The sequence below is a fragment of the Eptatretus burgeri genome, chromosome 9 (assembly GCF_056783735.1).
Source record: "Eptatretus burgeri isolate ZD-2024b chromosome 9, Ebu_testis_v1, whole genome shotgun sequence".
Taxonomy (NCBI): Eukaryota; Metazoa; Chordata; class Myxini; order Myxiniformes; family Myxinidae; genus Eptatretus; species Eptatretus burgeri.
The window spans coordinates 102541014-102556992 of NC_140969.1; the positions used below are offsets into that span (position 1 = coordinate 102541014).

The 15979-nt window shown below is 41.1% G+C and overlaps 1 protein-coding gene across 3 annotated transcripts in view; it reads right to left on the reverse strand.

Moving 5' to 3' along the window:
• Positions 1-3636: 3636 nt before the first annotated feature.
• The window catches only part of LOC147020770 (uncharacterized), a 60891-nt gene continuing 48548 nt past the window's right edge, over positions 3637-15979 (reverse strand). Inside the window, exons 5-6 of one of the 3 annotated variants that reach the window (XM_085896389.1) lie at positions 12093-15815; positions 3637-11750 (exon numbers count right to left, since the gene is read on the reverse strand). In XM_085896389.1, the coding sequence (XP_085752515.1) occupies positions 4623-11750; positions 12093-15815 (10851 nt within the window). In that variant the 3' untranslated portion in view covers positions 3637-4622. Of the gene's footprint in view, positions 15816-15979 lie in introns of all 3 variants that reach the window. The other 2 variants (XM_085896388.1, XM_085896386.1) reach the window with 2 other exon arrangements.

Genomic DNA, 15979 nt, shown 5'->3' on the forward strand with positions numbered 1-15979 from the left:
GCTTCACGTAAAGGGTTGGTAGTGGGCTGAATACGCCCGATAATTAATCGAACCGTCGAGGTCGACGATAACACCGCTCGGTTATCCCGATAGTACGGAACGGGTCGCTTAAGTGGCCCGTGTCCGAAGTCGACCTGCGGCGAGGTGCGATCGCCCGGTCTACCCTCCGCGTGGGTACTTAGGTAGGTCGAATTTGGCGAGCAACCCTATCCCACGCGGGGGCTGATTGGCTCGATCGTGGTGAGACCGAAAAGTCCACCCGTGACTGGTTCCCGGCGTTAGTCCGAGAGGGTCACGACTGGATTGTCCGTCCGGTGGGCGACGTGCCGCGATTCGAGTTACGTGGCCGTCAGCACGCCGGCGGGCGCGAATCCGCAACAATATATATATTTTGAGCACTTTACCATTAATAAATCATTGTGGCCTGTTCCAAGTCAGGGCATGGTTGAGCCCACCAAAAAACATGGTGATTGCAGACCTCAACAAGGTAACCCAGGATGCACCTTAAGTGTGGTGAGTGTGGTGTGAGTGTGAGACCATCGAGAGTGTGGTATCCGAGGATGTGCCTGATAAAGGATTTAATTAAATAACGCCATTAATTATCTTCAAAAGGGTTGTTTTAATTTACCCAAACACCTAATTTTCACTCATGCATTTCCTTTTAGTTCCTTTAGTGTGCATGCAAAGTTTCAGGCATGCTACTTGGCCTGGACTGTACGGGTGACAAAGAATCATTTACGGAACGGATTGATGGCTGATGAGTTGACTGCTGTTTTTGTGTTAAAATCTGAATCCTTCTTTATCTACAAGGGGCAGAAGAATAAAAATCCCAGGTGCTGAATGTGAGCTTGAGGAAGTTCAGGTATTATTGTACTCTGGAACACAAGCATTTAAAAATACAAATATTGCTCTCTATAAATGCAATGTATCATGTAAAGATTGCCTTATGTCAACTGTTGACTGGCCATCTTGCTTGTTGAGAAGTCGTTCAAGTGGTGTTCTCTTAGGTGCGCATCATATACGACATGAAATAGTGTACAAAACCAACTTTTAACCACTCATCCCAACTCCCTGTTCCTCATATGTGATGATTACCCATATCACCAAAGGTGGACGGAGGTTATGTTTTCACCTCCATCTGTCTATCGGTTTGTCTTTCTGTGAGCAGGATATCTCAAAAAGTTATGGATGAATTCGGATGGGATTTTGTGGACAAGATGGCTGTGTCACAGGGACAAATTGATTAGAATTTGTGAAGATCCGGATGCAGATCCGACAATATTTCAGATGATTCGACACCATTGAGAGACTGGGCTAAAAATGATATACATAGCACAATATCTCAAAAAGTTTGTTGCATTATGCCAAAACTTGGTGGATGAGTTGGTTCGGTGACAAGAACAAGCCAATTAGATTTTGGTTCAGGTCCGGATCCAGATCCGGCATATCAGTGTGTTACAAAGTGTAAACTGTTCAGCCTGGTGGAGGTTTGCGCTCCACCGAGTTCCATTCTAGATTTGAGAGATGGAGCCAAAAAACAATTTATAGCACAATATCTCAGAAAGTTGTGGACAATGTTACGGACCAGTATATTCAATTTTTTGTTGTTGTTAAAGGTTATATTTGCTGTTAAGTAACAACAAGATGATAAAAAGGCAAGGAGTTTGAAAACAGAAGGAGAGGAAGAAGGAAAAGGAGGTGGATAAGAGCGCGAAGGCGTCGACATATTCTCTTAAGCTGCCACACTCTGTTTCAAGCAGTGCATATCGTTTTAAAACTGACATACCCACTAAAGGGGGAATCGGGTATCTTCTATATGTGAATATGGTAAGGTTCAGCAACTCACCTATTCCCTGACCATGATGGATCAACATCAACCCTCTGTGTGTTGGTCTGTGGAGATTCAGCTTCGCTTCTTATATCATACCCTGTGAGGTATTCTTCGCTGAACTCCCTCTACTCATTGGACCTACCTGTCGGACATTGCACTGCTCCTTGCATACCATCGTTGACGTCATTTTGGGTGATTTCCGAACTTTTTTTTCAAGAAGGCACTTGGCTGATTGACTGATGTGTACTCTCAGAACCTATTCTTCCCTCCAACCTCTCCTATCCTACAAGTAACACATCATGCTTTACAGTTTGGAGTTCCTGCCTTCATCATCTGTGATACAGCTTTACCTGTGGACTTGGGTTCTTCTCCATGCTTTGGTGATATGAGGACTTCACTTTCTGAGGACTTGTAAAACGTGACTGTCCAGTTGGCTTCATCCTGTGCGCACCCTCCAGACTAGATCCTTTCAACCATGCTCACTGCTGACCTTTCACCCATTTATTACCTGCTGGGGTTACTGTATGTACTCCTTGCTTGAGCTAAGTTTCCACATTGAGAGTCGTGAGTTAACTTAAAGCTGAATTGTTGTCTGTGACGTTTGTACATATTTAATTGGAGGATTCTTAGAGAAGTCATTCAGTGTTACATTTAATTCGTATTATTGTGCTTAAGGTAGAGAGTAGGGATTAAAAAATATTCCTTATAAAGTTACCCTTCTGTCTCTTGTCATATGTTAGTTCCACCCTTAAACCACCACGAAGAGCACAGTAATGTCTCTATTAATTTTCTGAGTGCCCTTATGGTTACCGGTGCACTCGTTGTGGTGTCTGAGGCCAACACGTAACAATGGGTTAATATGACAAAACTTGGTGGATGAATGGGCTGGTGACAAGAACAAGCTGATTCGATTTCGGTTAAGGTCCGGATGCAGATCCAGCCTATTAATGGGATACAAAACGTAAACTGTGCAGTCTGATGGAGGTATGGCTCTATCGAGTACTGTTCTAGTTTTAGTAATGGATTTCTCAATAGTATAGCCTGGTCAATGCAATCAGTGACCAGGAATTAATTATTTTTTATTTTATTTAAATAAAACTCAACACTTGTATGTGTGAATAAATGTTCTGCTTTGAGTCTTACACGTGTAAGTACATGTAAAAATAGGACTGCACGTCCTTAAGCTCACCTGAATCAGGAACAACAGTCACTCAACTCTCGTCCCCCCTCCTCCCTCCCCCCCCCACCCTCAGTCACAGACTTTCTGAGACCCTGATTTTGTTAATGCTGTGAACAAACTTTGGTACATCACGTGTGATGAAGGTTGTGGTCAAGTTCCATTGAAATTGTGTGTATTTTCGGAGAAGACAGCAAATACCTATTTTGGGGGCTCAACCCCTCCCCTCCCCATAAGTCCCCTCCGACCCTGGATTTTTTTTAATGCTGTGAACAAACTTTGGTACATTAAGGGTGATGAAGGTTGTGGTCAAGTTTCATCGAAATCGTGTGTGTAGTTTTGGAGAAAAGAGCAAATACCTACAGTATTTTGTTGGGGTCAAACCCCCCCTCCCCCTCATAGACCCCTTTAATCAGTGCAGATTTTGATGCAGTCGATACACCTTTGTTAAGCCTCAGATATGAAGCTTGTGACCAAGTTTCATCAAAATTGTGGGTTTGGTTCAAGCGATAATGGCTGAAGTGTTTACGGACTGACTGACTGACTCACTCACTCACTCACTCACCTGGCTAAAGTCCAGGTGAGCTAAAATGTTCAAGTAACAAAAACACCTTCACTGTATTCAATATACGTTTACTTCCCAATGGCATTTATTAATTTTATTCATACATATTAAGAAAATAAACATTCATATGTACATTATTAACGTCATAGCTATGCAAAAAGCCCATCACAGTTGTCAGAAATGTGTATAGAACAGGTGATTCATTTAAGTGCACAAATGAACTAACAACCTTCACAAGCAAGCAAGAATTAAAACACAGTAATGTAAAAAAAATATTGTAGAACAAAGGATCGTAAAATGTAATCAAAACTATGTATATGAGCCAGCGAGAAAGGTTCCGATATTGATACATTTGTAAAATATTTATTTTAACAAATCAGTCTCTGGAAATATCAACTTTTTTGTGTTTTTTTTTTTTGGAAGAAAATTACTTCTTTGTACACAAATCGAGGCTCATGGAAGAGTTAAAAAAATAATGAATGCATCATAAACCCAAAGCAAATGTCCAAACTTTATCCTTTTTTGGAAAATTTTTGAACAGAATCATTAAAAATTGAATTAATATAATCAATTAAAAGCAATTTGTCATAAAATTAAGTGGAACCATAAGAACCCTATTATGCACATTGACTAGAGGAAATAAAAAGAAAATGTAATCAAAGAAACACCACAAAATTGCAATCTAATAACCACATTATTATATTGGAAACATTACAAAAGTGGAAAATTTCATGAGGATCGCAAGTGTGGGTATAAAGTATTTCAAAGTGGATAATGTTCAACCCCACCCTCCCTCTCTCTGCTGCCCCAATGATGGAATAATCAATTTGTGGAAATTGCAGTTTTTCAAACCAAGTTTTGGAAGGTGCAACTGAATTATACTTTACATGTTGCTCACTTAAATATCATCCTTGTTTCCATCTCATGTTACATTGCTACCAAGAGAGTGAGCGCCTTTTGATTTTAAAGCTCTTACTGGTGTTATTTTGAGCTCAAGAGAAATGATGGGCAAAACTTTGAAAGTCTGACTTTTTTGGCTTTGGCAAGATTTAGTTATCAGACCTCTTGACGTTTGGTCGAGAGACTTTAAAAACTGGCATTTTCAAATTGAATCCACCTGGAGAAATATCAGATTCATTCAACTGTTCATAAAAGTTTTGACTCTTTGAATTAATATCTATATCTAAGGATTTTTTGAGATCGAGCCCATCACCCCTCAACTTCACATCCGGTGCATCGATATTCATGTTTGGCTCAGACGATTGACTTTTCGGAATGTCATTTTCAATTTCAGCAAATACATTTGGTGATCTGACGTTTAATGCTCCTTTGGGCGTTCTTGAATTTGGGACCTCAATTTCCACATTTGGAATGCTCGTTTTTCCTTTCAAGTTTACATCTGAAGAATCAAAGTCAGGCATAGACGTGCGAAGGTCGGGATTTTTTTTAGGTGCTGAAAATCCAACTTTGGGGAGTTTTAGTATTGATCGTTTTGATGGTTTAGGAGAAGCATCCATATAAACATTTGGTGAGGAAACTGCAGGGGACTGAACATGGATATTGCCTCCAGCATTTAAACTGGGAAAAGAAGCTCCTGCTTTAACTTTTGGAGAGCGTTCATGGATTCCCAAAGATGGAAACTTCCACTTTCCTTTGGGTGCTCCAACATCAATTTCTGGACCACTGAAATCATCACTCAAATTTGATGCTCTCAGATCACTGGACACATCAACATCACCTTTGAGAGATGAAGCTGTCAGATCAACATTTGGCTTGTGAATTTTACTACCAATGTTAATATATGGCTTTGGAAGTACTGATGATTTGAAACCAGGTCTTTTAACGTTAACATTCGGTCCACTAATGTCAGCATCCAAATCTGGGGCATTCACATCACATTCAATTTTGGGGAATGACAAATCCACACCTGCTTTGGGTGTATTCACATTTGCATTTAATTCTGGGCCTTCTATTTTAACACCTTTCATGTCGAATTTTGGCATGGACATGTTTGGCATATTGAACTTTCCTTTGGGGAGATTGAAATCAACATCTGCTGAGTCAACATCAAGATCAACCTTTGGGGCATTTATGTCTATGTTTGGAGATTTCAGGTCACCTTTCAGATGTGGTCCTTTGAAGTTCACGTCAGGTTTGGAAATGTTCAAATCAAGATCACCATCTGGGCCTTTGATTTTGGGTTTGCTGAGGTGAACATCAGGCATGCTGAAACCTGGCATTTTAATCTTACTATCGTGTCCTTTAATATCAAGGTTTGGACCACTAATGTCAGAATCCATATCTGGTCCTTCGATATTTCCTCCCTTGAAACCAAACTTTGGCATGGACATGTTTGGCATATTGAACTTTGCTTTGGGGAGATTGAAATCAACATCTGGTGAGTTGACATCAAGATCAACATTTGGGGCATTTATGTCTATGTTTGGAGATTTCAGGTCACCTTTCAGATGTGGTCCTTTGAGGTTCACGTCAGGTTTGGAAATGTTCAAGTCAAGATCACCATCTGGGCCTTTGATTTTGGGTTTGCTGAGGTGAACATCAGGCATGCTGAAACCTGGCATTTTAGTCTTACTATCGTGTCCTTTAATATCAAGATTTGGACCAGTAATGTCAGAATCTATATCTGGTCCTTCGATTTTTCCTCCCTTGAAACCAAACTTTGGCATGGACATGTTTGGCATATTGAACTTTGGTTTGGGGAGATTGAAATCAACATCTGGTGAGTCGACATCAAGATCAACATTTGGGGCATTTATGTCTATGTTTGGAGATTTCAGGTCACCTTTCAGATGTGGTCCTCTGAGGTTCATGTCAGGTTTGGAAATGTTCAAGTCAAGATCACCATCTGGGCCTTTGATTTTGGGTTTGCTGAGGTGAACATCAGGCATGCTGAAACCTGGCATTTTCGTCTTACTATCGTGTCCTTTAATATCAAGATTTGGACCACTAATGTCAGAATCTATATCTGGTCCTTCGATTTTTCCTCCCTTGAAACCAAACTTTGGCATGGACATGTTTGGCATATTGAACTTTGCTTTGGGGAGATTGAAATCAACATCTGGTGAGTCGACATCAAGATCAACATTTGGGGCATTTATGTCTATGTTTGGAGATTTCAGGTCACCTTTCAGATGTGGTCCTTTGAGGTTCACGTCAGGTTTGGAAATGTTCAAGTCAAGATCACCATCTGGGCCTTTGATTTTGGGTTTGCTGAGGTGAACATCAGGCATGCTGAAACCTGGCATTTTCGTCTTACTATCGTGTCCTTTAATATCAAGGTTTGGACCACTAATGTCAGAATCTATATCTGGTCCTTCGATTTTTCCTCCCTTGAAACCAAACTTTGGCATGGACATGTTTGGCATATTGAACTTTGGTTTGGGGAGATTGAAATCAACATCTGGTGAGTCGACATCAAGATCAACATTTGGGGCATTTATGTCTATGTTTGGAGATTTCAGGTCACCTTTCAGATGTGGTCCTCTGAGGTTCATGTCAGGTTTGGAAATGTTCAAGTCAAGATCACCATCTGGGCCTTTGATTTTGGGTTTGCTGAGGTGAACATCAGGCATGCTGAAACCTGGCATTTTCGTCTTACTATCGTGTCCTTTAATATCAAGATTTGGACCACTAATGTCAGAATCTATATCTGGTCCTTCGATTTTTCCTCCCTTGAAACCAAACTTTGGCATGGACATGTTTGGCATATTGAACTTTGGTTTGGGGAGATTGAAATCAACATCGGGTGAGTCGACATCAAGATCAACATTTGGGGCATTTATGTCTATGTTTGGAGATTTCAGGTCACCTTTCAGATGTGGTCCTTTGAGGTTCATGTCAGGTTTGGAAATGTTCAAGCCAAGATCACCATCTGGGCCTTTGATTTTGGGTTTGCTGAGGTGAACATCAGGCATGCTGAAACCTGGCATTTTAATCTTACTATCGTGTCCTTTAATATCAAGGTTTGGACCACTAATGTCAGAATCCATATCTGGTCCTTCGATTTTTCCTCCCTTGAAACCAAACTTTGGCATGGACATGTTTGGCATATTGAACTTTGGTTTGGGGAGATTGAAATCAACATCTGGTGAGTCGACATCAAGATCAACATTTGGGGCATTTATGTCTATGTTTGGAGATTTCAGGTCACCTTTCAGATGTGGTCCTCTGAGGTTCATGTCAGGTTTGGAAATGTTCAAGTCAAGATCACCATCTGGGCCTTTGATTTTGGGTTTGCTGAGGTGAACATCAGGCATGCTGAAACCTGGCATTTTCGTCTTACTATCGTGTCCTTTAATATCAAGATTTGGACCACTAATGTCAGAATCTATATCTGGTCCTTCGATTTTTCCTCCCTTGAAACCAAACTTTGGCATGGACATGTTTGGCATATTGAACTTTGGTTTGGGGAGATTGAAATCAACATCTGGTGAGTCGACATCAAGATCAACATTTGGGGCATTTATGTCTATGTTTGGAGATTTCAGGTCACCTTTCAGATGTGGTCCTTTGAGGTTCACGTCAGGTTTGGAAATGTTCAAGTCAAGATCACCATCTGGGCCTTTGATATTGGGTTTGCCAATATCAATGTTGGCCATGTTTAAACTTGGCATTTTCCACTTTCCACCACTTCCTCTTACATCGACATTTGGTCCTTCAATGTCAGCATCAATATCTGGGGCATTTATATCAACATCAAATTTTTGAGTTGACGCATTTAATCCCGCTTTTGGTGTTTTGAGATTTATGTTTGCTCCATGTGGCTCAAGATTTGGTATGTTTCCTTTTGTTTTTACACCAAATTGAGGTGTGTCTAAGTTGGGTGTTGATATGCTTAATCCAGAAGAAGGTGCTTTTGTTCTGGGTCCTGAAAATCCAACTTTGGGTATCTTGAACCGCGGCTTTTTAAATCTTCCACGTGGAGATTCCACAGCAAGAGAGGGTGAGCTAATTGAAGGTGATTGAATGTTGATCCCGCCTTTTGTGTTGAAACCTGGAAATGTTGCTCCTGTGTTAACTTTTGGAGTCGTTGCAGAGAGTCCCAAAGTTTTCGACTTTAACTTTCCTTTGGGGAGATTGAGATCAACATCTGGTGAGTCGACATCAAAATCAACCTTTGGGGCATTTATGTCCATGTTTGGAGATTTCAGGTCACCTTTCAGACGTGGTCCTTTGAGGTTCACGTCAGGTTTGGAAATGTTCAAATCAAGATCACCATGTGAACCTTTGAAATTGGGCTTGCTGAGGTGAACGTCAGGCATGCTGAAACCTGGCATTTTAAACTTACTATCGTGTCCTTTCATATCAAGATTTGGTCCACGAATGTCAGAATCCATATCTGGTCCTTCAACATTTCCTCCCTTGATACCAAACTTTGGCATGGACATGTTTGGCATTTTGAGCTTTGCTTTGGGGAGATTGAGATCAACATCTGGTGAGTCGACATCAAGATCAACCTTCGGGGAATTTATATCAATGTTTGGAGATTTCAGGTCACCCTTCAAACGTGGTCTTTTAACGTTCATGTCAGGTTTGGAAATGTTCATGTCAAGATCACCATCTGGGCCTTTGATATTGGGTTTGCTGAGATGAACATCAGGCATGCTGAAACTTGGCATTTCAAACTTACTACCACGTCCCTTAATATCAAGGTTTGGACCACTAATGTCAGAATCCAAATGTGGTCCTTCGATATTTCCTCCCTTGATACCAAACTTCGGCATGGACATGTTTGGCATTTTGAACTTTCCTTTGGGGAGATTGACATCAACATCTGGTGAGTCTACATCAAGATCAACGTTTGGGGCACTTATGTCCACATTTGGAGATTTCAGGTCACCTTTCAGATGTGGTCCTTTAACACTCACGTCAGGTTTGGAAATGTTCAAGTCAAGATCACCATGTGGACCTTTGATATTGGGTTTGCTGAGGTGAACGTCAGGCATGTTGAAACCTGGCATTTTAAACTTACTGCCATGTCCTTTAATATCAAGATTTGGTCCACTAATGTCAGAATCCATTTTGGGTCCTTCGATATTTCCTCCCTTGATACCAAACTTTGGCATGGACATGTTTGGCATTGTGAGCTTTGCTTTGGGAAGATTGACATCAATATCTGGTGAGTCTACATCAAGATCAACCTTTGGGGATTTCAGATCACCTTTCAACTGTGGTCCTTCAAGATTCACATCAGGTTTGGAAAGGTTCAAGTCAAGATCACCATGTGGACCTCTGATATCTGGTTTGCTGAGGTCAACATCAGGCATGTTGAAACCTGGCATTTTAAATTTGCTGCCATGTCCTTTAATATCAAGATTTGGTCCACTAATGTCAGAATCCAAATTTGATCCTTTGATATTTCCTCCCTTGACACCAAAGTTTGGCATGGACATTTTTGGCATTTTGAACTTTCCTTTGGGGAGATTGACATCAATATCTGGTGAGTCTACATCAAGATCAACCTTTGGGGCATTTATGTCTATGTTTGGTGATTTCAGGTCACCCTTCAAACGTGGTCCTTTAAGATTCACATCAGGTTTGGAAAGGTTCAAGTCAAGATCACCTTGTGGACCTTTGATATCCGGTTTGCTGAGATGAACATCAGGCATTTTAAACTTACTGCTATGTCCTTTGATATCAAGATTTGGTCCACTAATGTCAGAATCCAAATTTGGTGCTTTAATATTTCCTCCCTTGATACCAATCTTTGGCATGGACATTTTTGGCATTTTCAACTTTCCTTTGGGGAGATTGACATCAACATCTGGTGAGTCGACATCAAGATCAACCTTCGGAGCATTTATGTCTATGTTTGGTGATTTCAGGTCAGCTTTCAAATGTGGTCCTTCAAGGTTCATGTCAGGTTTGGAAATATTCAAATCAAGATCACCATGTGAACCTTTGAAATTGGGCTTGCTGAGTTGAACATCAGGCATGTTGAAACCTGGCATTTTAAACTTACGACCATGTCCTTTAATATCAAGATTTGGTCCACTCATGTCAGAATCCATTTCTGGTCCTTCAATGTTTCCTCTCTTGATGCCAAACTTTGGCATGGACATGTTTGGCATATTGAACTTTGCTTTGGGGAGATTGACATCAACATCTGGTGAGTCGACATCAAGATCAACCTTTGGGGCATTTATGTCTATGTTTGGAGATTTCAGGTCACCCTTCAGATGTGGTGCTTCAAAGTTCATGTCAGGTTTGGAAATGTTCAAATCAAGATCACCATCTGGACCACTGATATTGGGTTTGCTGAGGTGAACATCAGGCATGCTTAAACTTGGCATTTCAAACTTACTACCATGTCCTTTAATATCAAGATTTGGACCACTAATGTCAGAATCCATATCTGGTCCTTCGATTTTTCCTCCCTTGAAACCAAACTTTGGCATGGACATGTTTGGCAGTTTGAGCTTTGCTTTGGGGAGATTGAGATCAACATCTGGTGAGTCGACATCAAGATCAACCTTCGGGGCATTTATGTCTGTGCTTGGTGATTTCAGGTCACCTTTCAAATGTGGTCCTTCAAGGTTCATGTCAGGTTTGGAAATGTTCAAATCAAGATCACCATGTGATCCTTTGAAATTGGGCTTGCTGAGGTGAACGTCAGGCATGTTGAAACCTGGCATTTTAAACTTACTACCATGTCCTTTAGTATCAAGGTTTGGACCACTCATGTCAGAATATATATCTGGTCCTTCGATATTTCCTCCCTTGAAACCAAACTTTGGCAAGGACATGTTTGGCATTTTGAACTTTGCTTTGGGGAGATCGAGATCAACATATGGTGAGTCTGCATCAAGATCAACCTTCGGGGCATTTATGTCTATGTTTGGAGATTTCAGGTCACCTTTCAGATGTGGTCCTTGGAGGTTCATGTCAGGTTTGGAAATGTTCAAATCAAGATCACCATCTGGACCTTTGATATCCGGTTTGCTGAGGTGAACATCAGGCATGTTGAAACCTGGCATTTTAATCTTACTGCCATGTCCTTTAATATCAAGGTTTGGACCACTAATGTCAGAATCCATATCTGGTCCTTCGATATTTCCTCCCTTGAAACCAAACTTTGGCATGGACATGTTTGGCATTTTGAGCTTTGCTTTGGGGAGATTGAGATCAACATCTGGTGAGTCTACATCAAGATCAACCTTTGGGGCATTTATGTCGATGTTTGGTGACTTCAGGTCACCTTTCAAATGTGGTCCTTCAAGGTTCACGTCAGGTTTGGAAATGTTCAAATCAAGATCACCATGTGAACCTTTGAAATTGGGCTTGCTGAGGTGAACGTCAGGCATGCTGAAACCTGGCATTTTAAACTTACTATCGTGTCCTTTCATATCAAGATTTGGTCCACGAATGTCAGAATCCATATCTGGTCCTTCAACATTTCGGCCCTTGAAACCAAACTTTGGCATGGACATGTTTGGCATTTTGAGCTTTGCTTTGGGGAGATTGAGATCAACATCTGGAGAGTCGACATCAAGATCAACCTTTGGGGCATTTATGTCTATGTTTGGAGATTTCAGGTCACCTTTCAGATGTGGTCCTTCAAGGTTCATGTCAGGTTTGGAAATGTTCAAATCAAGATCACCATCTGGGCCTTTGATTTTGGGTTTGCTGAGGTGAACGTCAGGCAAGCTGAAACCTGGCATTTTAAACTTACTATCGTGTCCTTTAATATCAAGGTTTGGACCACTAATATCAGAATCCATATCTGGTCCTTCAACATTTCGTCCCTTGAAACCAAACTTTGGCATGGACATGTTTGCCATATTGAACTTTGCTTTGGGGAGATTGAGATCAACATCTGGTGAGTCTACATCAAGATCAACCTTTGGGGCATTTATGTCGATGTTTGGTGACTTCAGGTCACCTTTCAAATGTGGTCCTTCAAGGTTCACGTCAGGTTTGGAAATGTTCAAATCAAGATCACCATGTGAACCTTTGAAATTGGGCTTGCTGAGGTGAACGTCAGGCATGCTGAAACCTGGCATTTTAAACTTACTATCGTGTCCTTTAATATCAAGATTTGGTCCACTAATGTCAGAATCCATATCTGGTCCTTCAACATTTCGTCCCTTGAAACCAAACTTTGGCATGGACATGTTTGGCATTTTGAGCTTTGCTTTGGGGAGATTGAGATCAACATCTGGAGAGTCTACATCAAGATCAACCTTTGGGGCATTTATGTCTATGTTTGGAGATTTCAGGTCACCTTTCAGATGTGGTCCTTCAAGGTTCATGTCAGGTTTGGAAATGTTCAAATCAAGATCACCATCTGGGCCTTTGATTTTGGGTTTGCTGAGGTGAACGTCAGGCAAGCTGAAACCTGGCATTTTAAACTTACTATCGTGTCCTTTAATATCAAGGTTTGGACCACTAATGTCAGAATCCATATCTGGTCCTTCAACATTTCGTCCCTTGAAACCAAACTTTGGCATGGACATGTTTGCCATATTGAACTTTGCTTTGGGGAGATTGAGATCAACATCTGGTGAGTCTACATCAAGATCAACCTTTGGGGCATTTATGTCGATGTTTGGTGACTTCAGGTCACCTTTCAAATGTGGTCCTTCAAGGTTCACGTCAGGTTTGGAAATGTTCAAATCAAGATCACCATGTGAACCTTTGAAATTGGGCTTGCTGAGGTGAACGTCAGGCATGCTGAAACCTGGCATTTTAAACTTACTATCGTGTCCTTTAATATCAAGATTTGGTCCACTAATGTCAGAATCCATATCTGGTCCTTCGATATTTCCTCCCTTGAAACCAAACTTTGGCATGGACATGCTTGGCATATTGAACTTTGGTTTGGGGAGATTTAAATCAACATCTGGTGAGTCTACATCAAGATCAACATTTGGGGCATTCATGTCTATGTTTGGAGATTTCAGGTCACCTTTCAGATGTGGTCCTTCAAGGTTCATGTCAGGTTTGGAAATGTTCAAATCAAGATCACCATGTGGTCCTTCGATATTTCGTCCCTTGATGCCAAACTTTGGCATGGACATGTTTGGCATTTTGAACTTTGCTTTGGGGAGATTGAGATCAACATCTGGTGAGTCTACGTCAAGATCAACCTTTGGGGCATTTATGTCGATGTTTGGTGACTTCAGGTCACCTTTCAAATGTGGTCCTTCAAGGTTCACGTCAGGTTTGGAAATGTTCAAATCAAGATCACCATGTGAACCTTTGAAATTGGGCTTGCTGAGGTGAACGTCAGGCATGCTGAAACCTGGCATTTTAAACTTACTATCGTGTCCTTTAATATCAAGATTTGGTCCACTAATGTCAGAATCCATATCTGGTCCTTCGATATTTCCTCCCTTGAAACCAAACTTTGGCATGGACATGCTTGGCATATTGAACTTTGGTTTGGGGAGATTTAAATCAACATCTGGTGAGTCTACATCAAGATCAACATTTGGGGCATTCATGTCTATGTTTGGAGATTTCAGGTCACCTTTCAGATGTGGTCCTTCAAGGTTCATGTCAGGTTTGGAAATGTTCAAATCAAGATCACCATGTGGTCCTTCGATATTTCGTCCCTTGATGCCAAACTTTGGCATGGACATGTTTGGCATTTTGAACTTTGCTTTGGGGAGATTGAGATCAACATCTGGTGAGTCTACGTCAAGATCAACCTTTGGGGCATTTATGTCGATGTTTGGTGACTTCAGGTCACCTTTCAAATGTGGTCCTTCAAGGTTCACGTCAGGTTTGGAAATGTTCAAATCAAGATCACCATGTGAACCTTTGAAATTGGGCTTGCTGAGGTGAACGTCAGGCATGCTGAAACCTGGCATTTTAAACTTACTATCGTGTCCTTTAATATCAAGATTTGGTCCACTAATGTCAGAATCCAGATCTGGTCCTTCGATATTTCGTCCCTTGATGCCAATCTTTGGCATGGACATGTTTGGCATTTTGAACTTTGCTTTGGGGAGATCGAGATCAACATCTGGTGAGTCTACGTCAAGATCAACCTTTGGGGCATTTATGTCGATGTTTGGTGACTTCAGGTCACCTTTCAAATGTGGTCCTTCAAGGTTCACGTCAGGTTTGGAAATGTTCAAATCAAGATCACCATGTGGTCCTTCGATATTTCGTCCCTTGATGCCAATCTTTGGCATGGACATGTTTGGCATTTTGAACTTTGCTTTGGGGAGATCGAGATCAACATCTGGTGAGTCTACGTCAAGATCAACCTTTGGGGCATTTATGTCGATGTTTGGTGACTTCAGATCACCTTTCAAATGTGGTCCTTCAAGGTTCACGTCAGGTTTGGAAATGTTCAAATCAAGATCACCATGTGAACCTTTGAAATTGGGCTTGCTGAGGTGAACGTCAGGCATGCTGAAACCTGGCATTTTAAACTTACTATCGTGTCCTTTAATATCAACATTTGGTCCACTAATGTCAGAATCCATATCTGGTCCTTCGATATTTCCTCCCTTGAAACCAAACTTTGGCATGGACATGCTTGGCATTTTGAACTTTGCTTTAGGGAGATCGAGATCAACATCTGGTGAGTCTACATCAAGATCAACCTTTGGGGCATTTATGTCTATGTTTGGAGATTTCAGGTCACCTTTCAGATGTGGTCCTTTAAGGTTCATATCAGGTTTGGAAATGTTCAAGTCAAGATCACCATCTGGACCTTTGATATTGGGTTTGCCAATGTTTCCCTTGGGCATTTTTAAACCTGGCATTGTCCATTTTCCACTTTTGTCTTTCAGATGACCACTAGGTCCGCCAATCGATGCCTCAATGCCCTGACCATTCATATTTAGTGTGTTGTGCTTAGCATCAAAATTTGGAGGACTGCTTTCCAATCCAGGTGTAACCCTATTCAATGTATATGTTCCACTTGAATCAGATGTTTTAAATTTTGGCATCTTTAATGTTGGCAATCTCAGCTTTCCCTTTGGTCCATCAAAGCCAATATGACCAATTTGATTGTTGGTTCTTTCATCTGGAGATTGTAAGTTTCCAGATAAATTTGGGCCTGAACCCTCCTCGTCGATACTGTCAACCACACCTGGATTTCGCATTCGTTGGTTTACCAGTGTGACACCTGGTACTGAAATATCTGTGTTGTAACTCGTGCTGAAAGTGCCTCTTCCTTTTAGTGGCTCAACACGGTATCCCGATGGCTGAAAATATAATGATGTTGAATGGTGTTGTTGTCTTCTTTCAGCATTTGTGCCAATCTGCACAAGACACAAAGGAAGATAATGTTATGTGAATATATTTAAATACATCTCAGAGAAAAATCTCTTCCCCATTTCCAGGTTGTGGTTCCTTTTATTGATACCTTTTCACTACAAGTTGTTTAGTGATCTGCCTTAAGGCATGTTCTGTGTTGCCGAAGTAG